The sequence below is a fragment of the Corylus avellana genome, chromosome ca11, assembly GCF_901000735.1.
Source record: "Corylus avellana chromosome ca11, CavTom2PMs-1.0".
NCBI lineage: Eukaryota > Viridiplantae > Streptophyta > Magnoliopsida > Fagales > Betulaceae > Corylus > Corylus avellana.
The window spans coordinates 12,504,891-12,531,080 of record NC_081551.1 but is presented as its reverse complement, the minus strand read 5'-3'; the positions used below and the strand labels follow the sequence as shown (position 1 = coordinate 12,531,080).

General features: G+C 38.0%; 1 protein-coding gene across 1 annotated transcript; it reads left to right on the top strand.

The window, feature by feature from the left end:
• LOC132166568 (ultraviolet-B receptor UVR8) lies at positions 1–24,937 on the top strand. Its single transcript, XM_059577411.1, has 12 exons — positions 1–346; positions 5,749–5,935; positions 6,555–6,701; positions 10,974–11,055; positions 12,422–12,577; positions 15,335–15,508; positions 16,182–16,253; positions 16,641–16,712; positions 16,862–16,980; positions 24,067–24,152; positions 24,249–24,301; positions 24,552–24,937. The coding sequence occupies exons 1-12, from the start codon at positions 256–258 to the stop codon at positions 24,636–24,638; spliced, it is 1,326 nt and encodes a 441-aa protein (XP_059433394.1). The 5' UTR covers positions 1–255; the 3' UTR covers positions 24,639–24,937.
• Positions 24,938–26,190: the final 1,253 nt, after the last annotated feature.

The window sequence follows — 26,190 nt, the reverse complement described above, 5'->3', positions numbered from 1 at the left end:
TTCTTTTGTACGCACATGTCCAGCTATCTCCGTCATTGAAAACGCACCCCTCTCTTTCTCTCTTTGACCCAACCCAAACCCGTTGGGATTTCCATTTATTTTATTTACTAGTAGCATCCACTATATATTTTCACTATCTACACAACCACAGACATATAATAATATTCTCTGAATATCTCAGTCAGTTTCTTTTTCTCACGTTTCTCTCGTCTTTTTGAGGGGAAGATTGAAGAAAGCGTATTGGGAACATAGGAAATGGCAGAGGAGGGAGCCAGTGAGGTTGCCGGTCCTGTTCGTCGGGTTCTTCTCATCTCCGCTGGTGCCAGTCACTCTGTTGCTCTTCTCTGTAAGCTTCTTACTTCCCCTAAACCCCACCCCCCCTTCCCCCTTTTCACATTCTTTCTTTTCTTTTAAGTTTGTTGTCACTCTTTCTAGCGTGCTGAGAAATCACAGGAAAGTGGGTTGAAGTTAATCTGTGATTCAAAGTTCTAGTAATCTTTTTCTGGCACCATTTGGGCATATCTTTTCATTCAACATAATGTTGTTTTTGCTGTCGGTTCACATTTTACATTGAGCTGCTCATTTTGGGTTCTTGTCTCCGTACATAAAAAGTCAGTCTGGAAACGACTTTCAACTCTTTCTATATTCTTATAGTCTAGATCTTGGTCACTAAGCACTATGATTAACTATTATTCTACTTCTTGCGTTAATTTGTTTCCTTTTCTCAGTTTGGATTTTAGAATTCTTCCACTTTTTGATTAGCATAGTGTGATATAGTCACTGCTTAACTCTCAAAATTCTTGGAACATTGAGATGGTGTAGGGACTACCATATTGGTCAACGCATGGTAGAGTTACAAAGCAAGGTCATAGACTAGCATTTGTGGTAGCATTTACAAATATTGCCTTGGTTAGTTGACAAACGTGGATAATTTGTTTTACTGATCAAATACATTTTCTTATAGACTACATTACCATTTGGTCTATTTGAAGCAAAAGTCAGGGAAGAGTAACCATCAGGATCGCCAATGTTCATGTGACTGATCACTGACTGTTATATATGATATCAGCATCTAAGTACTCTTGGCATTCTCTTAGATTAGTAGTTTACTTGGTATCTTGACGAGGCTTCTTAGTAATCATGGTCTGAACCTGCTTGGATTTGGCCCTATCCCTATATTTAATAGATTGGTGCTTGGTTTCGTGATGAAATTGGAATTACTATTTTGTGTGCTATTTTCATTTTATATTCCAACTTCCTCACTAGTTATTTAGGTGAACTTTGGATCTGTGATATCGATTGAAAATTTAGAAAATAAAAAAAAGAGGATAGATGGATCGCTTCAAGGAGATCGAACCTCCAATTGATAAATTTGAGAGGATCAACCTCCAATTGCCTTAGGCAAAATTCTGTTTCTCCTTCACTGAATTGCCATACGGCATCTACATTGAATTTATAGAATAAAGCAGGATTTATTTTGGTAATAAATCTAGGGTTTAGCTTACTGGGGAATAACCTATTAGAGAAATAGAATCAAAATATTCTGATACAACTTATCAAGGAAATAAAATCTAGGGTTTCCTAATATTCCCCCACCCTTAAAAACAACTTTGCCTTCAAGGTTGAGTATTAATGAAACCTGTCTCCAATCCCGTCCTTGATCCCATTGCAGCCACCATGTCCTTATTAAGGGTAATGTCTCATGATGTGTGCAAAAGAAGAGAAACAAGAGAAATTTTCAATATTGCTCCGTTTTCTTCACTAACTGTAATTTGGACCAATTATGAGTTTGATAAGCTAACTGCTCTAAACGATTTATGTATTTCTCAACTGTTGATGTCTGCTGGATTTTTGCTTGCTTGCTATCTATATATTTATTTGTTGAAGGACCAAATTGAACAAGGAGCCTTTTCACAAATTCCTTCTAGGTTGGCTGTCTATGTCACACTACCAACTAACCAAACCATTCTAATGCCTTTCCTTTGAGATTGAAAATAATGTTATGCTCTTGACTTATCAAAATAAATAAATAAGTGTCTGCTCGTGATACCCAGCCAGAGGGATCTCGACCATCCTAACGTGAGAACTCCACTTTTACACGTGAAACTATGTATTTCTGCTCTCCTCGTGATCGTAATTCTGGTGAAACTCGATGTTCAACCGACCCAAAACTCACTCCCACCCCTTGACAGTCTAGGGCTCAGTCGTTGGATCATTCAATGGACTCTTCCATTAATTTCTTCAACTATGTTATAGTAAGAATGGAATAAATTGAAGAGGATCATCTTTAGGGAGGTAAAGGGTGCACGTTCTGTGACTAGAGGTAGAAGGGAGCTGATGAACTTAAAATGCTCCATTAACTATGACACTGCAGGCCTGTCCTCTAGGCGTGAGAAAGGCAAGGCTCATGTGCTTTAGCATTGAGTGCTTTCTGTTGGTTATGTGTCAGAGGGCTTTTGATGTTTTATGGGTTTTAAGTTGGTGTGCTTGTTGGCTTTGAAGGCTTTTCAGGTTTTGTGGTTTCTGCTGTTTTATTTGGGTTTTTGTAGGTGTTTCCTGTGTATACTACCTGTGTACTTAGGGGTACCTTATTCTTTTTAATTAAATCTTTATTACTTATAAACACATACACACACACACACACACACACACACATATATATATATATATATATATATATTTTCACGTTTTAAAAACAATTAAAAACTGTTCTTTTCCTCACTAAGTAATATACTTGCATATCCTAGGTATTGCTCGAGAAGGATCCCCAACTCAAGCCCTTGCTACGTACAACTGCAACATCACATTGCATGGCACAATTAGTACTCGATTCACATCTTTTACTTTTAGACAAACCCATAGTGCTCAAATCCCTTAAGCCCTAAGTCCCATACAAACCCCTAAGCACACTAAGGGTTATTTTAACAACCCATTAACCATTTAATTCAACCCATAGAGGAATTCTAAGGTTTACAACTAAAAACCCCCAATTTATAATGCTTACAAACATTTAGGGTTTAGCTTAGCTCCATACCTTGAGCAAACGTTGAAATTGAAGTTTTGGTCCTTGAAACTCCTACCCTATGCTTTACCCAAACTTAAAACCCTCAAATAAACAATAACCCTAAGGAAAGTCTCAAGATTAGGCTTCACATTTCTTATGTAGTTTAACTTTAAGAAAACTAGGGTTTACGAATTTATCTCAAATTGATCAGTAGAATCGATGTTCTAATGCTGAGAATTGCGTTTCCAGTGTTAGAATTGACATTGGAAACCTCCTTGGATCAGTCCCTCAACTTAACAAATCCTAGGCAAGCTAAAGCAAGTGAGTGGCATGAAAGAGGGAGAGAATTGGGAGAAAATGAGCTCCCAATTTGTATTTCAGCTACTTATAGTATTATTTGTGGTCTTCCATTCGAACTGACCCTTAAAACATGTGATAAAGCTGAATTTTTGGTTTTCAGTTTGAACTTCAGTTAGAACAGGTTAGGATGGGGTGCATTCGAACGGACTTAGAACGGAGCTCCTCTCAAACACTCCTTTTTGAATGAACTTGGAATGCATTTGCAATGGAGCATTTTGGAACACTATGTTTGAACAGACTTCGAATGCACTGAGGACAGGACATTCTGGAAAGCTTTTTACTGTGCATTTCAATGGCCCATTCGAACTGGAAACTTCCCAGTTTGAACTGGAGACTGAAAAATGGACTTTTACTAAAACTTTTCTAGTGTTCTTTTATCATTAATTTTAATTGTTTTATTTACTTAATTTAATTGTAATAAACCTTTTTAATTGTCTTCTTGGGTATTACACAACATGTCCCTACGCTGCCACACCTCTCACGGCTGGCACTCAGCACCACTCACACAACCGTAAACCTCTGCAGACCTTCACGCTGCATTGAAACATCTCACAATGTCACTACACCCGACATTCAAGCATAGAGCTACTTGGTTGTTGTTGTTGTTTTATTTATTTATTTATTTTTTTTGGGTGAATGGGCTTAAGGGAAAACAAGGAAAAATAAGAAAAATACAGGAAATCAAACCTCCGATTGATCACTTTGAGGGGATCAACCTTCAATTACCTTAGGCAAAATTTTGTTTCTTCTTCGCTAAATTTCCATACGGCATGGCATCTTCACTGAAGTTATAGAATAACTCATGACTTATTTAGGTAAGAAAATCTTGTATATTAGGGAAAAAGAATCCAAATATGCTGATACAGCTTATTAAGAAAATAAAAATCTACGGTTTCCTAGCAATCTGATATGAATTTTGCTGGTCATGAACTCCTTGCGCCTCAGCGAAATGTGAAGTCCATCACTGTTGGTTTCTGGGATTTTAATTTCTTATCTAAGATCGGTTGTTTCATTTTTCTCTGGAGCTGTTATTGCTGATCTGCAGCTAAATAGGGCGATTTAGGCATAGGTAAGGATAGATTTTTCTTTCCAACAACTAATGCCACACTGATATGCATCAGAATGTGGCAATCAAATAACAAAAAACTGATCTCGGGTAGGTTTGGTTGTCACTTGAAATTAAAGAACTCAATTCCATCCTGTTTAGCATCTCAAGGATTTAAACTTTAAAATTAGAGCTAAAAGCACTGCCTATTCTATTTGATGAATTAAGGATTTCAACACTGTTACTGTGTAAACCAAATTATATCAAAAACAATGAACTTAATTCCTTTCAGTGGGGTGCTCAATTCAGCCTGGGTGTTGATGCCATTTCACCTTGACACTGTGCTTTTCAGCTACCCTTAATCTTTGAATATAATATCTGATTGGTGTCAGGTTGCCTTTCTTAAAGAAGCAATCAGGATAGCTACGTTCAAGAGCTTGGCACTAGTAAACAGTATTTATCCCTGTCAAAAGCATCAAATTAAGTGGAAGAGCATTCCCAAGAACCTTTATTAGGACCTTTGCTATTCAAATTTGCTTTCCCAGTTATAAGAAGCATAACTTTGGAAAAGGGGGAAAAAAATACTATTACTGTGCCAAGCAGTTTATTCTGGTAAATATTTCTCTTCTGCGATGATAGAGTTTGGAAGGGACAATTACTTGATTCTGCTTGAAGTATTGAATAATGAAATATATTGAGAAGCCCACATCGTTCTGTTTATTTTAAAACTTGTCTTGATTGTTGTTTCTGTGACAATTACTTGATTTCTTGAAGTATTGAATAATGAAATATATTGAGAAGCCCACATTGTTCTGTTTATTTTAAAACTTGTTTTGATTGTTGTTTTTGTGAATGACTTTTATGCCCATAGTTTCCACTTTGAGTATCTTGCTTTATTCGATTGTGAGTGGTCAGTTTATTCCTCTGTGCTTCATGTTGTGTATTTGTAGAGAAGGCAATGCTCGAATCTTCGAAGATAGTGAGGGCGGTAATAGAGTTAAAAACATTGTATTCAAACTCTTTATGTTTGGATGACTGCTTGCAATTGTTCTCATTTTTCTAATTTCTCAGAGTTTCTTGATCAGTGTTTCTCTTCTGCTTTATGATTAGTGTTTCTCTTCTATACTCCCCGCATACTTAGGTTGCACCCTTTTGTGCCTTTTTATGAGATTCATTTACTTATAAAAAAAGTTAAATGGATGGATCTTTGGTTGCCTCTAGTTCGTCTTGTGCATATTCAGTTGGTAATTGTCTTTTGGAATATCTTCAGCTTCATTCTCCTACCTCTGTTTTAACTTTAATGAATTTGCTTTGTTGGGATTTGGTTAATATTTTACAGCTGGAAACATTGTTTGTTCTTGGGGACGAGGAGAGGATGGACAGTTAGGCCATGGGGATGCTGAAGATCGACTTTTGCCTATTCAATTGAGTGCATTGGATGACCATGAAATAGTATCTGTTACTTCTGGAGCTGATCATACGATTGCATATTCTCAGTCACGTCTTGAAGTGTATAGTTGGGGATGGTCTGTTATCATCTTTTAATTTAGTATCTTGAAATTTCATTGTAGGTATTTTACCAAGGGATGTCTTCTTTGCCACATTGATGCATTGTTAATATGTTTAGATAGTCAACTTGGTTTAGAAGTTAGCTAATGCTTTTTTTTTTCTCTTTGCAATTTAAATATAGAACTTAGTTAATACTAAGTTCAATGGTTGTTCTCGTTCATTTGATCCTGCATGAAGGAAAGTTGTTGATCATATGGTAAATAATAGTACAATCATTAGATTATTATTTAAAAAAAAAAAAAGGAGTTATGGAGAAATTTGTTGGCTTGAGGAAAATTCAAGAAGATTTCCTTCATTGGATGAGAGGAACTTTCATGAGATGAGATGTAGGGCCTGGCTGATCAGTTTCCTGCAGATTGCCATATGTAATCAGTTGTATAAGCAGCATGGGATGATGGATTATATTGTTTAATCTCATTGACAGAATTTTATTAATTTTCTATTCATGTCAGATCCTCATGTAATATGGCTTTTTTTTTTTTTTTTTTGTTTAATAAATATAGATATATTAATTTTGTTGGATTTTCTAGGTTTCATGTAGCTTGTACACATCTTGTGCTTTTACCTATTTTCCAGGGGTGACTTTGGGCGGTTGGGCCATGGCAACTCTAGTGACTTGTTCACTCCTCAGCCAATCAAAGCATTAAATGGTCTAAGAATAAAGCAAATTGCTTGTGGGGACAGCCATTGCTTGGCAGTGACTATGGAAGGCGAGGTGCAGAGGTTAGTAGTCTTCCCTAATCTCTCTCTCTCTCAGCCCTAATTTTATAATTTGATGAATGAGTACAATTTAAGTGAATTTAGTATTACTAGAGTAATGGTCCAATCGAAGGTGGTTGCTTCACAATTCCTCTTTGGCCACCCTCCCTTGTTCCCCTCACATTTTAATGGAAGAAAAATACAGAGAAAACTCTACTAACTGAAAGGGACTGAAAAAGTTTGTTAGCAATAGTTCCTTACAATTCAAAAGGTACACTTGCATATAGAGTTGTAGCCGAGTATTGAATGTTCAAGTTTGGTTTATTTAATTTGTTTCGAAACACAAGCCGAGCTCGAGCTTATTATCGAGTTAGATAATGTTAAACTAATGATTAAGTGATTAAATTTACCTCTTTCTATCTGCTTAAGTTTTTGGGACAAGTGGTAGTTTTACATGGTATCAGAACCAAAGATTCTGGGATCGAACCTTGACTCCGTCAATTCACCCCCCATTTAAATTAAATGTTCCACGTGTTGGGCCTCACCTATTAAAAGGGAGTTTGAGCTCATACTTGAGGGGGAGTGTTAAACTAATGATTAAATGATTAAATCTACCTTTTTTATCAGCTTAAGCTTTTGGGACAAGTGATAATTTAACAGATAATCTATTCAAGCTTAGTTCATTTATTTTTCAAACGAACTCGAGCTTGTTAACGAGTTGTTCAATTAACCCATTCATTCCTTGTATAAACTAAATATTATCATTGTTTTTTTTTATTTTTTTTTTAATTTTTTTTAATTTTTTATTTTTTAAGATTTTGATACTATCATTTGTTACCTAATTATTGTTAAGATTTTATCATTTGAGTTAATAAGATAAACTAACACCACCAAACCTTATATTTGTAATGATATGTAACCTTTTATCAGGAAATGGACAACATATATAATATCTTTTTTTTTGATAAGTAAAAGTCAATGTATTAAAAGCGCAAAGGGCGCAACCCATGTACACAAGAAGTATACAAAAGAGCCCACTACATGAGCTTTAAACTGAAAAGGACGCACTTAAGTCTATAAATTCCGGAAGCGTTGAAGCTTGCGAAGAATACCCCAAAACCCTCCAAGAGAAAAGTGTTTGAAGCACCCTTTTCTTTAATTCTATAGTTCCCATTTCGCGATCCTTAAAGCTCCGCACATTCCTTTCTCTCCGTAAGGACCACATTATACACAAATGGGCCATCCTCCAAAGGTGCATGACTGTCCGCTTTTCCCTTTGCCCTCTACAACTTCCCAAGCATCCTTCAAACTCCCCGGCATCACCCACATTATACCAAATAGTTGGAGAATCATATTCGATACCTCTACAACAGCTTCACAATGCACTAAAAGGTGATCAATAGATTCGCCACTCTTCTTTCACATACAACACCATTCCGTCACAATGACGTTCTTCTTTCGTAGGTTGTCCAATGTTAAAATTTTTCCCATACCCGCCGTCCATACGAAAAAAGCCACTCGCGGAGGAGCTTTATTCTTCCAAATAAGCTTCCATGGACCATCCGCCGGGGCTGAGTTGATCTTCACCTTGTAGAAAGACTTCACCTCAAAAAATTTCCTCTTCGAAGGAATCCAACTAATTTTATCTACCCCACCATGCCTTACATGTTGGGAATACAACATTTCAAAAAATCTCGATACCTCCTCCAGTTCCCAATCATGAACAGGTCGAATAAACCTTACATTCCAATAAATAGCACCATTTACCATCTCCATATTTTCGTCTACCCATGCCTCCTTTCCACATGCAATATTAAACAAGGCGGGAAACAAATTCTGCAGTGATACCTCCCCACACCACACATCCTGCCAAAACAAAACACGAGACCCGGTTCCTACCTCGAAGCGCACATGTTGCTTAAACTCATACCACCCCCTTCGGATACTTTTCCAGTCCCACCCCATACGACCCTCCTACCTCCTTGGTACACCAATCACCCCTCATCACTCATATTTAGTCTCCACTAATTTCCTCTACCACGCATCTCTTTCATGTGCAAACCTCCACAACCATTTGCCCAATAAAGCTCGATTAAATTGTATCAAATTCGTTACCCCTAATCCCCTCGCCTCCATAGGCATGCAAATTTTGGACCAGTTTACCAAGTGGAACTTGAACTCGTCACTGTCACCTCCCCACAGAAAATCTCTTTGTATTTTTTCAATCCACTTCGCCACAGTCACTGAAATTTGAAACAACAATAAGTAGTATGTGGGTATGCTAGATAGCGTACTCTTGATCAACGTTAGTCTCCCCCCCTTGGATAAATACATACGCGTCCACTCTGCCAATTTCATCTCCATCTTCTTTATGACCTTATTCCATATAGAGGGGTCCTTATTATGAGCCCCCAAAGGCAGCCCCAAATATATAAATGGCATCGAATCCACTCTACACCCAAGTATACTTGCCAATCCTTCTACATCTTCCACCTCACCTATAGGAGCAATCACAGACTTTGACAAATTTATTTTCAGCCCCAAAACTGCTTCAAAACACAACAACAAACATCTCAAGTTCCGAAGTTATTCCACCTTTGGCTTGCAAAAGATAATAGTATCATCGGCAAATAGTAAATGTGACACTTCCATTACCTCATCAAGCCGCGAACCCACCGAGAAACCAGCCATAAGCTCTCTCTCCGCCATTGCCTTCATCATCCTACTAAATGCCTCCATCACCAACACGAATAAAAGAGGGGACAAAGGATCCCCTTATCTCACTCCCTGAGAACTACCAAAAAAATCTACCGGTGTTCCATTAATGAGCATTGAAAATTGTGCAGTAGAGACACAATGATGAATCCAACCTCTCCACCTTTCTCCGAAAGAGAATAAAATAAAAAGGACTTAAAGCTCCTCCAACGTCCTCTCGCAGTCCTTAAAAGATTCGATAATTCCTTTCCCTCCAAAAAGCACCAAAGAAGGAACAATCTTCCACACTACAACACTCTGAGTACTACCACTTGTCCCCCAGCAAGCGAACAAGTCAACTTCTCAGCTAGGCATAACCTAGGACAACCCAAAGCGACTTAAAAAAGCATTCCATATGGCACAAGTAACCTCGCAATGGAGTAGAAGATGGTCCATAGACTCCCTATTCCTCTTGCACATACAACATCTATTGACCACAAGGACTTTTAAGGATCAAGCAAAAAGCAAAAAAAGCATTCCCTAGAGCCGCCGACCGAGCGAAAAAAGCCATTCTCAAAGGAATTTTGGTTCGCCAAATACTCTTCCAGGGAAAATGGCACATCAGTAGAGATAAGGACACTGTAGAAGGAGTTGACAACGAACACTCATTTTTTCATGGGAGCCACTAAAGCTTGTCTTCACTTTCCCGTCTCACTTTATAGAAATACAACAAATTGAAGAAAGATGCAAAGATATCCACCTTCTAGTTGTGAGCCGCTTTAATGAAGCTTACGTTCCATTAAGGTGAACCACTAGAAAGCTCCAAATGAATTGCTACTGAAGCATCCTTGAAACAAGTGACAATAAATCTGGAAAACTTCCTTAAGTGCCTTCTCTCCACACCATACATCATGCCAGAATCAAATCTTGGAGTCTTCTCTGAGCTTAAATATGGTATAACTAGAAAACATCTTCCATTCTCTTCTAATGTTTTTTCATAACCCCACTCCAAATGGCCTAAGGGGTTCAATAGAACACCACCCACCACACGAACCACCATATTTAGCAACCACAACAAATCTCCTCCATGCCCCTCTCTCATGCACGTAGCGTCATAGGCATTTCTCTAAAAGAGCACGATCGAATATCCTCAAGTTATAAACTCCTAACCTTCCCTCAAACATCGGAGAGCAAACCTTGGACCTGTCAACTAGGTGAAATTTGAAATCTTCACCTATCCCACTCCATAAAAAGTCTCGATGGAGCTTCTCTATGTGATTTGCAACACCAGTAGGAAGGGGAAAAAGAGACATGAAGTACGTATTCATAAACATTCATGAACACAATGCTTTGTATCAAACTTTATATTTAGTTGGAACGTTCGAACTAAATTCAATGTTTCTGCACCAAATTAATATTGAACGGACCTATGTTGAGCATTTATTATGCTACCATTCCAATTGATATCTATAATGTGTCTAATGTGGTTGCTTGTTTTCTTTGCGATCTTGCTTCCAGTTGTGATTTATTGCTTTTTCATATCAATCCTTATTCTTAGGAAAATGCTTTACTATTGAGTTATCTGTTTGTATTTTAATGAAGTTGGGGACGGAACCAAAATGGTCAACTTGGTCTAGGCACCACAGAGGACTCTCTTGTCCCGCAGAAAATTCAAGCATTTCAGGTACTTTGAGTCATTTGTTTATTTTCAATAGACATTCATTTGATGCTTTATACCACCTTCCTCACTTTTTATTATTTTGATTCTCGCTGATAAATCATTATATATCGTCATTAGTTTTCAATATAGTGTAAGTGGTTTACTCTTAAATTCTGACTTCTGATATTTACATGCCATAATGTTTCTAAGTAAGAAAGATGGATATCCCTTGTAGGCACTTCCATAAATCCCTAAGACATCTTTTCTTTCTTTCTTTTTTTCTTTTTTTTTTTTTTAATTTTTTATTTGGGGGGTGGGGTGTTGTAGGGCGGAGGGAAATGAACAGAAGACATCTGAGTACAGAAATATAGGAGGTTTTTAATTGGAAAGGTTTAGGATCAAAAGGGAACAAATCGCCAATGTGATCCTTTTAGCAGTATGTTATTTCCCTTTAGATAGATCGTTTTGTACACATATGTTTAAGGACAAGCATTGAGAGATAATTACTTATTAGGAAAGAAAAATCATCTGAGAAATGAGAGATCATTATATTTCTCTAATCAAATTAATGAATGTTCAAGACAGAAACGGCAATAAATAAATGAAAAATACTATGCTTACAAACAAATTTTACAAAAAAACTTTTACAACATGATGTGGCACAATATGATTGGGTTTCTCAAAAGTTGATTTTATCTCTTTTTCAATCATGTTGTGCCACATCATGTTGTAAAAGTTTTTTTTTTTTTTTTTTGTAAAATTTGTTTGTAAGCCTAGCATTTCTTTAGATAAATATGAGATGATATTTTTCAAAATCGGATGAGACTATTCCCATTTTCTCTTATTTGAAGAAATAATTGTAAAATAAAATAGCAAATAAATAAATTAGTTATAACCTTCAGTAGAGATTGATGTGATTTGAATTCCACATTTTGTTTGTCAGGTTTGATTGCATTATAGCTCAATACCTTGGATTAGGTTCATCATTTGGTGAATTGCATTGCTGGTCCCATAAAAGGCGTCATAGAAAAAGAGAAAACCTATAGAGAGGACTCTAATGGAACTGAAATCTTACCGTCAAGCATCAGAATCATATATGCTTGGTTCCTTGTGTATCCATAGTTTTTTATTGCTGTATTGTAATAATCGGTAGCATTATAATTATATTTACTGATAGTTCAATATATTTTTATCAGAGAGAAAAAGCAGTAACTAATGAATTTATCAAGACGAAGAATTACCAAATATTATAATTATTTTTTGTTACATAGCGAGTATCAAACACAAAAGCAACTTACGAAATACACGAACCTAATTTTTCATTCAGGTTCTCATACATACTCTTTCATGAAAGGATTTATGCATCTAAATTTCATTCATCTTTTGTTAGGGAGTCTCTATCAAAATGGTTGCTGCTGGCGCTGAACATACTGCAGCTGTTGCAGAAGATGGGGAGCTATATGGATGGGGCTGGGGCCGTTATGGAAACTTGGGCTTAGGTGACAGAAATGATCGCTTGGTTCCTGAGAATGTTTCTGCTGTTAATGTATGTACAAAATATGGTATTACTAATTTCTATTTCACAGTTTAAATGATCATCTAAGTTGTAGGAGTACTTGCAGAATAGTTCCTTATATGTACAGTTTGTTGGACTTAAGATTCTGGTTGTGAAGAGAAGAATATTAGATCTTTGTCTGTGGCTCTGATAGGAAGTGATAGGATTGATTCATGAATGTAAGGAGTTTCAGAAGAATTTTGCAGCTATCTATTTTGTTGATAGGAATAAGTGGGATGCATTTTTAAGGGCTACTGATTATGACTGTGGTCTTCTGATATATTATTCAAGCTGGTTCTGATTTGAAAGTGGGGTGTCATGGACAGTGGTACTAGGGTTTTGCAATGACATTTGGCATGGGTTTTGAGTACATTTCAGCTGTCACAAAGGCAGTGGTGGAGGGAGCAAGGGGCCTTTGGAAAAACCCTCCTACCTCCTTAAAAATTTGAGACCCCCCCCCCCCCAACTGCTCCCCCGCTCCTAAAAATTCTAAATGGACCTCTTGATCTCTTCAAACATTTGAAAATACCCATAACACAAGCCTAAATTGGAATTTTTAAAAGGGTGTAGAAGGACAAAGAGCCATATAGACTACCATGCCCAGGCGCAAATAAAAGATCTTCAACATATCCTCCTCTTCACCTCCTTCCAGACCCTTAAATCAACACCAAAGAAGTTTCTCTCTCCCATTTCTTGAGATCCACTCTTTGGTGACTCATTCCATTCACTTTTCTCAGGCAAAAGTTGCAGTCAACAGACCACAAGCCCGAAGTTGTTATGGCCTGGGTTTGGGATCGAGTAATGGGACGCTGGATGGGCAAAGCAGCTGGGTCTTTATGGTTGATGATAAGTGATATATGGTGATGGTCATTGTGGTAGGGTCGTTCGAGGCACCCCGGACCTTCTTAGCAAACTATAAAAGTTCTGAGAAATAAGCTACCCCCTATTTATTGATCATCTCATCATGTTAAATAACATTACAATGCAAAAATGAGGGCATCTTAGTAGATGAGGGAGAATGTGAAAGTTTGGTTCTGGTTGTCCTTGTTTCATAAAAATATTAGATTGGGAAATGGAGTCTTGAACAGACTGTTGGGCATCTTAGTAGTCCTAGGTTGGTGCCAGTCGTGGGGATGAAGATGGCTGTGAGGTCAGTATGGAGTCTTTACAGTCGGAGCTTGTTTCGTTTCATGCGTCATCAGGAGGAAGTATTAGTAGCAAATTTCATTTGGATATATCCCGTTCTTTAGAAGGTGGATTTTTTTTCCCTTTTTTTGGGTTGGGTTTCACCAAGATTACTGGATATGGTTGATCGTAGAATACTTCAGAGCATGCAGTTGGATGATCACACAGAAATGCGTTCTCTTCGAGTTAGAGAATGACTCAGTCTGTTACCTGTCCATTCGGGCTATATCACCCTTTCTATACTGGTGTTTGGTCCAACACTTCGACCTGTCATAGATGAGAGGTGGATGAAAGCTTGATCCCTTTTGGGGCAGGTTCTGCAGTAAATTTGATTTGCACCCTTGCTGTCTTTGTGGAAAGAGAGAATATATCTGAGGATGTTAGGGCTTGGGGGTAGAGTTGAATTACTAATTTGCTAGCTTTTTGTCATTTTCTCCTTAAATTATGAGTCATTTTACTATGGTGTTTCATGGTGCTCCATTGGCTTCCTGTGTAGGGTTTCTGGTAGGCTTTGGAGTTTTTGTTTTTTTTTTGGTATCTTGTGCACCCTATATCTGAAATAATCAGATTTCATGAAGTTGAATGCATTTGTTTTCCAGAAAATGAAAGAAACTTCACTATTATATCAATTGTTTTGGATCCAAATAATTTAAAATAGTTACACTACACATTAATTATTAATTTTTTAAACATCTAATCAAGAACAAGATAAAGTTCTATTAAATTAGAAATCTTGACTGAATGCTCAAGTAAAGTTTCTCATCTAATTGTCTCTAAATGCAAAACTAGTTCTTGTACCTGTTTAAAAGGCTTGGCTAATATTTTGCAAGCTTGTATTAAATCAATCGAGTTATAGGCATGTTGTGGGAATTGAGTGGTACCTGCTTTAAAATCTTGGTCATTGCAGCCCATACAGTGATTTATTGCTGAATGAGACACATGGTCTACCGGTCAGTTTTCCTTGCTGCTGCTAGAAACCAGAAACTGCACCCTATTTTCTGGTTAGCAGCTCTGTGACCAAGATGATTATGAGAAGTTACTGGTAGTGCAGTGTTTCATGCTTGGATCAGAAGCCACACTTTGAACGGAGGCTCTGTGACCAAGATGATTATGAGAAGTTACTGGTAGTGCAGTGTTTCATGCTTGGATCAGAAGCCACACTTTGAACGGAGGGTCTGTACGGGCTGAGCTATATCAAATTGTAAACTGTACTTGTGAACTCTTCTGCAGATGCAGTGCACTGCCTTTTCCATAGATATAGACTGTTTATATGGTTGCAGTGTCCTAATTCGATCATTTTTCTTCCTATCCATAATAAGATATGATTTTGTATGTTGCACGAACTGCAAAGAAGCCTGTATCTGGTCTTATCCTTTTATCACCTGAGAGGTTATACTTCAGACGAAACTCTTGTTTTCAAATTTGAAGTCTTCTCATGAAATACTCAGTATTTTTAAACAAAATCTCATTCTCATTAGTACTATTCCTTTTCTCCCAATCCTTATTTTCATTCATCTTTCAGATTTGTTTTTAAGAATAATTTGTTGTTAAATAAATTTATAGGGTGAGAAGATGGTTATGGTAGCTTGTGGATGGCGACATACAATATCTGTTTCGTCTTCTGGTGCATTATACACTTATGGATGGAGCAAATATGGTCAACTAGGACATGGGGATTTTGAAGATCACCTTGTTCCCCACAAGCTAGAGGCCTTGTGTGACAATCATATCTCTCAGGTGATCTCTTATACCAATTGTGCTGGTAATGGTGTCTTAATTATGTTTAGAAATGAATTTTGATATCCTACAACTTTCTTAGGTTGAAATTCTAGTTATGAGATTCAGGTTGTTTTGTGGCCTCCATTGCCTTGGCAAAAACTTATATAATATTGATATCAATAAAAGTTCTATAGACATAATCTATCTTTAGGGTTAGGGTTAAGAAGTCAAGGTGTCCTCTACGTATTAAGTTGTACAATTCAATAGAATCCTCTTTCATATTAGAGCCATAGATGAGTGTCTGGACGCCTCTGGTTTGGAAGTTGCGCTTTGTGGTCCTAAGGGCAACTCTTGATGTGGGACACTTTTGAAAATGTAAAAAGACTCACAAGCGAGGGGGAGTTGGGTCAATGTGGAGAAACTCACAAGTCACAAGTGAGGAAGAGATTGTTGTGAGTGTACTTCTGAGTGTTAAGTCCCACATTGAGAAAGTATAAAAAAAAAAGAGTACTTAATATACCTAAATGGACCCAAGCTCATTAGCTTAGGCTTTTAGACTAGAGTGATGTTCAAATATGTATATTAATGTACACTTTGTAAAAACTCCCAATCAGTTTATCTCCCCAACACTTAATTGTTGTGCTTTTAAATCCATTTTGTTTGAAATTTTCTTTGATTGTTGCCTTTTCAGATATCAGGTGGTTGGAGGCATACTATGGCACTTACATCTGATGGAAAACTTTACGGCTGGGGTTGGAATAAGGTTAGCAATCTATTTCCTTAGTTTTTGGGTCTGAAATATTTTGTAAAGTGCCCTTATTCATGAATATTTAATAGCTTAGTAAAATGTGGGCCCAAAAAATGTAATGGAGAGAAGAAAAGGTCAATATTTTGGGTAGTCCATGAATATTTCTACCATTTAGAGTGTTGGTGGTCAATATTTTTGGGTAGTCTTATGTTTGTTTGACATGGTTACAGTATTGTCACCCAATGCATTTGTCATGGAAGCTTGATAACTGTCTTATTTGTCAAACTTCTTTAAACTTATGCCCTGCTTAATTCAATATATTTTCACTTCATCTGCATTAGCTAATTTACTTTCGTTAAAACCTTTTGGTTGATTTTATACCTTTATCTCTTCTATATACAGTTTGGACAGGTTGGCGTTGGCGACAATGTTGATCATTGCTCTCCTGTACAAGTTAAATTTCCTCATGAGCAGGCACGCTCTTATTACTATAGCTCCCAAAATTGTTTATGATAGGCCATGGCATTGATATTTCCTCCCTGCGGTCCCTTTGTCAATTATTATTCTATTTTCTTAGATTTACTTTTCAATTATGTGTGCATATTTTATTTGGCACTTGGCAGAAAGCAATTCAAATCTCTTGCGGATGGAGGCACACACTTGCTGTTTCTGAAAGACAAAATGTATTTTCTTGGGGAAGAGGTACCAATGGACAGCTTGGGCATGGGGAGACAGTTGACTGGTAATACCATTTAGATCTGGATTGATGTCTGGATGTGCATGCATTATGATTGTTACTATTTGCTCTTTTGCTAGAAATGGTATCATTACTTTGTAAGCTATGCACAAGGGCAGAACATGATTTGGATTCTTTCTTGTTTTTAGACAGGTTTGCTAAGTAATAATTTCTTTAATTTTGGGCAAAAAAAAAAAAAAAAATGATCCCCAGAATGTCTTCAATGCGTATGGTGGTGAAATGGTTACACCTTTTGTGATCTTTACTATCTGCAAGTTGCAAAATTCACATACGTTAAGAATAATCAAAATTCACATCTAAGAGTGTCGGAGTTGGTGAATTTTTTTCTACATATTTTCCCGTCTTCTTTGCCCTAGCGGTGGCGCAATAGGCATTGCGCGCTAGGGTCCAGCAAGTTTTCCATGGAACGCAGCTTATCTTTTGAAGCTAAAACCTTCTGCCTTTCGGCAAAGGATGGGTGTCCTAACCTTCGTTTGCAATAAAGGGGAAAAGGCTTTGTTGGGTATATTTTCGCGAGCAACCTATGTTCATCATGGTTGGTGGATACGGTGGAGGCGGTGATTTAGTCTCAGGTGAAGGAAGAAATCGCCAAATCTTACCGTGAGGGAGAAACGGTTACAATGGCCCACAGGGAAGGTAATAAGGCTGGTAGGTTTTTGGAGGTGTCGGTTTTTGTTGAGGGTGGTCGCAAGGGAATCATTTGGCTTCCGAAGGGTCGTTATGGGAGGGGTTGGCGACTGTTGGCGGGTCAGATTAAGAAGACTGGGTTGGTGGATCTTGGGGTTCCATCTATGGCGGGGAGTCTATTGGATGCTCCTTCGGATGTTAATTCTGGGAGATCGTTCGTGGATGTCCTTCGATCTGCCTTTGTCGTTGAAGCGAAAGTTGCTGGAGTGAAGGTTATTTCTTCTAGCTTTCTCGATTTGTTTTCGGTGTCGTCTTGTTTTGAGATCGGTTTTGATGGTGAGCTGTGATCTGCTGTGGATTGCCCTGCATTGGAGACTACTCCTTGGTCTCAGGCGGCGGCTGATGCTTCTTTCTGTTCAAAGAAGAGGAAGGGTAATTTCGGTATTATTGAGTTAAGGAGGAATCTAGGGCATGTTCATACTAAATTGGATCGGGTCCTAGTTGGATTAGCCTTGAAGGCCAATCGCCGAAGGAAAAGGTTTGGTTCTTTGGGCCTAGCAAAAAATGCCTTTGGTCGAGAATTCGGGTCTGTCCTTGAGGCTGGTTCGGGTCAATTGTTGGATCCGGTTTTGGATTGGGTTTCAGATTTGGGTTCGGATCTAGATTTGGTTCTGGATTTGGATCCGGGTTTGAATCTGGTTCGGAACCGGGTTTGGGCTTCTCCTCAAAATCATCTCTTTTGGTGCCTGATTCAGTTCTTGCACTGACTTCGGTGTTTCCTCCGGTGCTTCCTTTGGCCTCTGAAACAGATGTGGAGACGCCGGCTAGGTCTCCTTTAGGTCTGCAGGCTGTGTCGAAATCGGTGAGTTTTACTGATTTGGGTTCCTAGTCGGAAACTGGTGTGTTACCGGTACCTTCTCAGGTTCGGCAGTTTCCGGTGGGTATTCCTGATTCTCTGTTGGGGGATTATGCCTCCCCGGCGAGTCCTCTGTGGAAGGAAAGGGATGGTTCCCTTTATGAGGTGGCGGATTCTTCTCAGGCCACTGTCGAAGCTCATGATAAGACTTCTCAGATCCCTTCTCCGTTGAAAGGTTTGATCAGACGGGGTTTTTTTGGTCCGAGAGCTGCTTCTCCTTCTCAGTCTATGGTGAAGGACGGTAAGGTTTCTTCGGTTAAGGCTGATGAGAACCTTGCTCCGGCGAATGGGTTAATCTGTTTGGGGTTTATAGGGTCGAGTTCTGCTTCTCCCTCTATGCCGATGGTTTGCTCTACTCTCTCGAATACTTCCCATTCCTATGGGGCGGCTTAGTTGGAAAGGAGTCTTAGCTAACCTTTTCCTCGCATGACGGAGGGTCGTGCTTCCATTTATTCCTCTGTCTCCAAGTCTCAATTGGAGTATTCCCGGAGGGTGAAGGAAAAGGTTGCTAAGCAATTGCAAAAGAACAAGGAGCTGCTTGCCGAGGTTGTGGCGGAAACTGCGGAGAAGGGGGTGGAGAACTATTCGGAGGTGGTGCAAGAGGCGGTGAAATTCGCCTCCATTATGGGATTGTCTTGTGGTGAAGGAGGTGAAGAGTTTGAATCTTTTTATGAATATTGAAGAGGAGCAGGAGCCCTATACCCCAAAGGTAAAAGGGAAGAGGGAACTTAAAAATTTAGAATGCTCCATCAATTATGAGGCTAGAGGGAGACTTTCTCTGGAGAGGTGCTAGCGTCGGCGGGGTTGTGTTGGGACCAAAAATGCATTTTCCTTTCTTCCAGAGTAGGAGCTTTGGGTTTTTAGGGCTGGGTTTGGGTTAGTGTGGGCTTTAGTCTTTGGGTCTTTCTCTTTGGTTTTACCAATTGGCTGTGGCTACTTGTTGGGTTTTTTGGGTTGGGTCTTTTTGGGTTTTGTATTTGGGTTTTAAGTTGGGCTACCTATGTATACTTTCTTGTGTACCTCGAAGCGCATTGCACTTTTTTTGATATATACAATATTACTTAACAAAAAAAAAAGAAAAATTTTGGACAAAAAAATAAGTTCCTAAAATGGTATTTATTTTTTTGTAAGGACGAAATAGAGGAATATTTCTCTTGGAAATGATAAGGTGAAAAAGGATAAGAATAAAATAGAATGGAGAAGAAGAAACGGGAAAGGAGAGAGAAGAAAGAGAAGAGCAAGTGAGAAGGAAGAAGAGGAAGAAGAAAAAAAGGAGAATAGACTGGGAAATAAACCCTACCCCTAGTCACACTTGGGCTGACAGCCCACTAAAAATTACATAACCCATAGTCTGGTAAATAAATAACATAACAATAAAAAAATGCAAAACAATAAAATCTTCAGCTCAATCACCCAGCCAGTCATAGGCTGGGCCATCCTCTGATGTTGGTGTCGATACACACGTGTGATTGGTGGATGTTTCTAATGTTCACATCAACTCTCTTGGGCTGAGAAAACTTGACGTTGTTGAGTGTGGCTCTTGGCCGCTCCGGTAGTACACCAATAGATCAGGATCAAGCTGCTGTGACTTGTCCCTATTGATCCATTTGAAGTTTGAATCTGATTAACCCCCCCAACGAACTAGGAAGCGCTAAACTTCTCCATCCTTGGTTAAAAAACCTGCTCATCCAAATAGCATCAATATATTCTTTATGTACTGGTGGAGGGGATAGCTGAATGGTATCAGGTATAGGATTGTTGTTGGGGTCAGATAAAAAGGGTCCTTGAAAGGGTTATCTAGGATAACTAGCTGGCCTATATAAGCAACTAGTTCCTTTACTTTGAAAGGCCTGGCATTACAAGCTTGCAATTTTCAAATGGATCCAGGTGTGGAACTGTTTTGGTTTGATCCGGACCATGACATAAAATCCTATGCTAAATTCAGTGTGATGCCTATGTGAATTAGTTTGAGGTTTATATTCGGCATTACTAGTTTGAATTCATTTACGGATTTCATTATGCAAGTCGTGAACATGTCGTGCAAATGCTTTGGCTGACTTAGAAGCCCTAGCATGACATCAGGAGAAGGTCTAAAGGTTTCCTAGGCTTATGACCATGTACAACTTTGAAGGGACTCATGCTGATGGACCTATGGACGGAACTATTGTATGCAAATTGCGTTGTAGGGAGAGTCAAATCCCAATTCCTGTTGTGGTCGCCCATCAGACATCGTAGAAGGTTTCCTAGACTAGGATTGAGCTTGGCCATTTGATTGAGGATGGTAGGCAGTCGAGAATTAAAGCTTCGTACGAACTTTGTGCCATAGGGTTTTACAAAAATGGTTCATAACCCTAACGTCCCTATTAGACACTATGGTCTTGGGAACACCATATAACTTGACAACCTCATTGAAATAGAGCTTTGGAACCTTAGAGGCGTATGAGGTCTTGGAGCATTGAATGAAGTGGGTCATCTTTGTCCTTAATCTTCCTACGGAGTCGGGAGGGTTTGTGGTGGACAACATTTCTTCCAAGCAGGGTTTAGGATGCGTGCTGATGCAGGAGGGAAAAATTGTGGTGTACACCTCACACCAACTAAAGGACTATAAGAAAAATTACCCTACCCACGGCTTGGAGTTGGCAGCAGTGGTTTATGCCCTGAAGATAGTGAGACACTATTTCTACAGGGAGAAGTGCGAGATCTTCACTGGTCACAAGAGTTTGAAATACTTCACCTAGAAGGAGGTGAATATGAGACATCATAGGTGACTTGAGCTCATAAAGAATTACGATTGCGATATCAATTACCATCATGGTAAGATCAATGTGGTCGTGGACGCACTGAGTTGGAAATCACAAGGCTAGGTGTCAGCAATTGTGCCTATCTTATTGCGAATAGTCCAAGAAATGGAAAGGCTTAGCCTCGAGATAATGCCTAGTGTGGAGCCGGCATTCATTGCAACTCTAGTAGTCCAACGGCTAACTGTGGACAGAATCAAAGGCGCTAGAGAAAGATCCAAAGTTTGTAGAGCTCAAGGAAAGGGCTAGTAAAGGAAAAACACTCCACTACTGGATAACAAAAGACAATCTTTTGATGAATGAAGACTAGATATGTATACCGAACAACGATGAGCTGAAGAGATATATCTTGGAAGAAGCCCACTAGGCCCCCTACACAATTGATGGTGGCGATTAAAAAGGGACAGCAGTGTGGGAATCATCAAACGAAATCCATTGGTATCACACGAAGTCAGAGGAAGAGGCGTTTGGTGCGAAACCTGTACTAGCTGCAGCAACCAGTGGGTAGGTAGGAGCACTTGATACCGGCATGGGTTTGTCAAAATGTTGGGACTTCGGATCGGGTTTCGGTGACAGCGGCAGTTGGGTGATGTGGTGGGTTCCGGCGTGGGTGGGGTTGGCTTGGATGGGAGGAGACTGTAGCAATGGATTTCAGTCAATTTCTTCTTTTTATTTTTTTATTTTTTTTATTTTTTTTATTGGGTGGTGGATTGGATTTGTGTGGTGGTTACGGGTTGGGTTTTTAGACATTGGATAGTGGCAAAAGAGAATATTGATATGGGTTGTTTGGGACCGGCCGAGACACTGGGTTTCGGTGGTGCTAGTGTTTGAAAGCAAGGACACGACAAAACTGTTCTTGTATTAACGGCAGCAGCACAACATATTCAAAGGACCGAAGTTTGCTTTGATACAAAATTTGATGCTGCACAACAATAGAAATTAAGAATAAAATGGAAGGGGGAAGAAACAGGAAAGAGAGAGAAAGAGAAGAGAAAGCACAAAGAAGAGGAAGAAGACAAACGAGAGAAGAAACGTTAAATCATTGTTTATTCATCCAAAAGTTGCTAAACAACAATACAAAAATAGGTTTAAATAGACTATGAAATAAACACCAACTATAATGCCCCAGTAAATAATTAACTAGTAATTATCTCTCGGTATGCCTCCCCGTCAAATTGCTCAAAGGAATAAGACCAAGGATTTTGAGCCCTCATCAGAGAGCGTACATCGGAAGACTTTTCTAATACATTAAGATAACTATTATTATAACCATAAGAACAACAATACCAGAGCAACTACAAAAGCATCATAGCATAAAGATAATCATCGAAAGTATTGGTCTCGGATCGATCATCAAGTCACAACTAAATTATTTGACCAAATCTTAAGTTGGTAATCAGATAAGTATATCTACCCATCCATCAAAGGGTTACCCAAGAACTTATAGTGCTCCCAAACAAAACCCATCAAAATTATGCCAGAATTCTCCACTTAAGAGTGGTCCAACTCCTCAAAGATCAACTTAGCAAGGTGGTCCAAAGCTGGTCTCCTATCAGGGTCCCCAATATTTATCTTCAAAAGATTCAACAGCTATAAAACACAAATGTTTTACAAGTGGAAAAGATAAAGTGTAAGTCCACGACTTAGTAAGGATGCACAAAATTACATGTTATCATGTTTGTGAAATTAGTTTGAATAAAAATGTCATTTTATTTCCCAGGGAATGATATGCAATATTGTCTAATTAGTTTATAAATCATGTGAGTGCAGTATAGATATAAGATACATGATAATACAAAAGTTTTTTTCTTCATACAATGAGCTATCTTTAAATGGAAAATACAAAGTTTTCAAAAGAGAAAATGTAAATAAAAATAATTCCGCAACTTCTGCTAATTAATAATATTCTAATGGCAGATACTAAAACCTAATAACCAACTAAATCACCTAAAAAGGAAAATATTACAAAATCTTAATTAATAATATTCTAATGGTGAAGGAAGGGTTTTAACTAGATGAGTGGCTCTATGGTGCCTGCTGGGAGCTGAAAGGCTATGGAAGACTACTTACAGGTGTTGCTAGACCTGCTTTGATACCATGCATGATTTTTGAATAAAAAGATTTTATTGATATGTTTTTTATGCTTACATCAAAACCATGTCTATTTACATTGGATGCAATGTTATACTTGACAAGGAAAACATTCAAAATCAACCCAGGATATCTCACCAACCCTTTTTAAATCCTAGTAATATTATTATGTTAACCAAATCTCCAGTGATTGAAATATCATGTACTGTCTATGATATGGTGTGTCTCAACTTTATAGTGCTTACTCTACTGCAGAGATGATTCCTATTAAGAATTGACTGCATTAATCAAACAAGTAAACCTTTTTTAGTAGTGACCTGATGACTATGAAAACTTAGGTTTCTCTTTTGGTCCTTGCTTGTGAATATAGAATCCTGCGAAAAGTCTGGTAGACTTTCACCCTGTTTGAAGAGCTTCATTGCTTTGAGAACTCTTTCAGTTAGTAATCATGAATCTAAAATAAGTGACTTCAGAAAGCCGGGTTCATTTAAATTCGATTAGATTTCTTCATCCTACTGCCAGCTGTGGTTTTATTACTTGTCTGTTTGTGGAACTGAAAAACCATGTCTACTTAAAAGTTCTTCACAGCTCTGTACCAAATTCTGAAATTGATGATGTTTGTCTCATGTAATCCTACAGGAACATTCCGAAGATCATAGAGGCTTTGAGTGTTGATGGATCTAGTGGGCAACAGATAGAATCCTCCAAATTTGATCCATCATCAGGTGCCTTATTCACCTAAATACTTCTCTTTTTTGACTAGTATCTGAACAATCTTTTTCTTAATTTTTGGATCTTCTTTTGAATGTTTCCTTGGATAGGCAAAACCTGGGTCTCACCATCAGAGCGATATGCAGTTGTTCCTGGTGAAAATGTAAGATTTTGTTCCAGTAAATTTTAATATCGAAGTTGGTTACTTCCTGCAGTAGTTTTGAGAATATTTTAACAGCAAAACTCTTTTCAAAAGTTTACAAATATTTTTGTTCGCAAGAATGTTTCACCACCTTAATTGATACCTTTCTCCTGAGAAGGTAAGAAATGGGCACCTTCTTTCTCTCTCTCTCTCTCTCTCTCTCTCTCTCTCATTTTTGTCATGGAAAGTCCATATGCATTTGCTTTTGCAGCTCCAAGGGCAAACTTCAGTTCCAGTCCGGGGTAATGGGAGTGATGCAAGTGTCCCTGAAAGTGACGTCAAACGGGTACGAGTTTAATATTCTAGATATCCATGGCACGGTAGATTTGCTGGTCTTGCTGGCTTCTGAACCACCAAGCATCATTTGTTGAAACAAGCAGCGCCATAAGTGAGTGAGATGTTGATGCCCTCATCATCCACAACTGTAAATTCTTATAGTTTCTCGGTGTTATGTTGTTCTATGCATGGAGTCGAATAAAGCTAACACTACTCATTTTGTTACAAGTTTTTGTTTGAATGCTAGTGCTAGTGTTGTTTTGTTTCCATGGCTATGGAAAAAGCATTCAATAATGCTCTGTAACAGCTTCTCTTGGGATTCTTTTCTTCTTGACACCCTTGAAAAATAATTTCTGGTTTAAGGCACCATGAATATGGAAAACTCAATTCCCCCTCTCCCGCTTTGATTAAAAACTCAGAAGGTTATTTCCACCAAATTATCATAATAATGGGGGAAAATAAATAAATAAACTAGAAGCTGCTGGTTAGCCAGAGTTTGCACAGAAATATTAGGAAAAACCTCACAAAACTTCCCTTGAACTTTTTTGTGTTTTGAAATTACTTCACGAAGTTAAAAAAACTTTCAATTTTTTGCAATGTCTCCTTATATTAGGATTTCTCGCTAAATATTTTCAAAATTTTCAAAAAGCTCTTTTTATATAAAATAAAATGAAAAATAGCAAAGATTGAAGTGTAGGTATTTTTGCAAATCCCCTTAAATCTTGACCATCCCCAAATAATTTTTAATTTTATTTTTTATTTTAAAAAAAGTATTTTGAAAATTTTGAAAATACTTAATAGAAAATCTTAACGGAAGGAAACATTGCAAAAAATTGAATGTTCGATTGAGGTTTTTTCCATTTCAAAACTACTAAAAATTTATGGGGGATATTTTGAAGTTATCCTTATTATTAAGACATCAAGGCCGGTAACTAGAATGCTTGTTACGGGTCTATGACCCGGTGGTAAGATGGTTTAGTCAACTGGAATTAGGGTTTTGCTTTAACTCTTTTAGATAAGGGAAGTGACTATTGTCTCTTAGAAGAATAATATATTTATTAGCTTTATTAGGAAAATAAGGAGACTTGTTCATAAAGCAATATCTCTAGTAGAAAATATGAGATTTGTGTCCCATTAGAATTATATTTTCTATTTACATGTATTTCTATTTTTGCCATGTAATAGTCTATATAACCTAAGAGTGATCAATAAAATATATGAGAAGTTTAATATTTAGCCTAGGATTCATCGAATTATCCTACTTAACCTTATCAAATCGTATCACTCTTTTTGATTGTTCATCCCTCATTATGGAGGCTCGTAATAACTTGAATGTTACAAACTTTGGTTAGAACTCACCCTTGAAAATTTCCTTGCAAAGGAAGGGTGCTCAAGAGCTTATATACATATAGTTAAGATTAGACGTAAGCCATGTGGGACACTAGGATCTTAACATACCACAACACTTCCATGGCCGACGTCCACGGCGGCCTACTGTGTTGACACTGACCCGATGGTAGCCCTTTCTCTTTTGGTAGCTCCACTCACTTATCATTATTTTAATCTAGCCCATA

What these genes read in the sequence shown, in the direction of transcription:
- LOC132166568 (XM_059577411.1), top strand. Translation starts at nt 256, where the DNA reads ATGGCAGAGGAGGGAGCCAGTGAGGTTGCCGGTCCTGTTCGTCGGGTT. An exon ending in GAAGTGTATAGTTGGGGATG is followed by an intron (nt 5,936 to 6,554) that starts GTCTGTTATCAT and finishes CCTATTTTCCAG; the next exon opens with GGGTGACTTTGGGCGGTTGG. An exon ending in CATGGGGAGACAGTTGACTG is followed by an intron (nt 16,981 to 24,066) that starts GTAATACCATTT and finishes GTAATCCTACAG; the next exon opens with GAACATTCCGAAGATCATAG.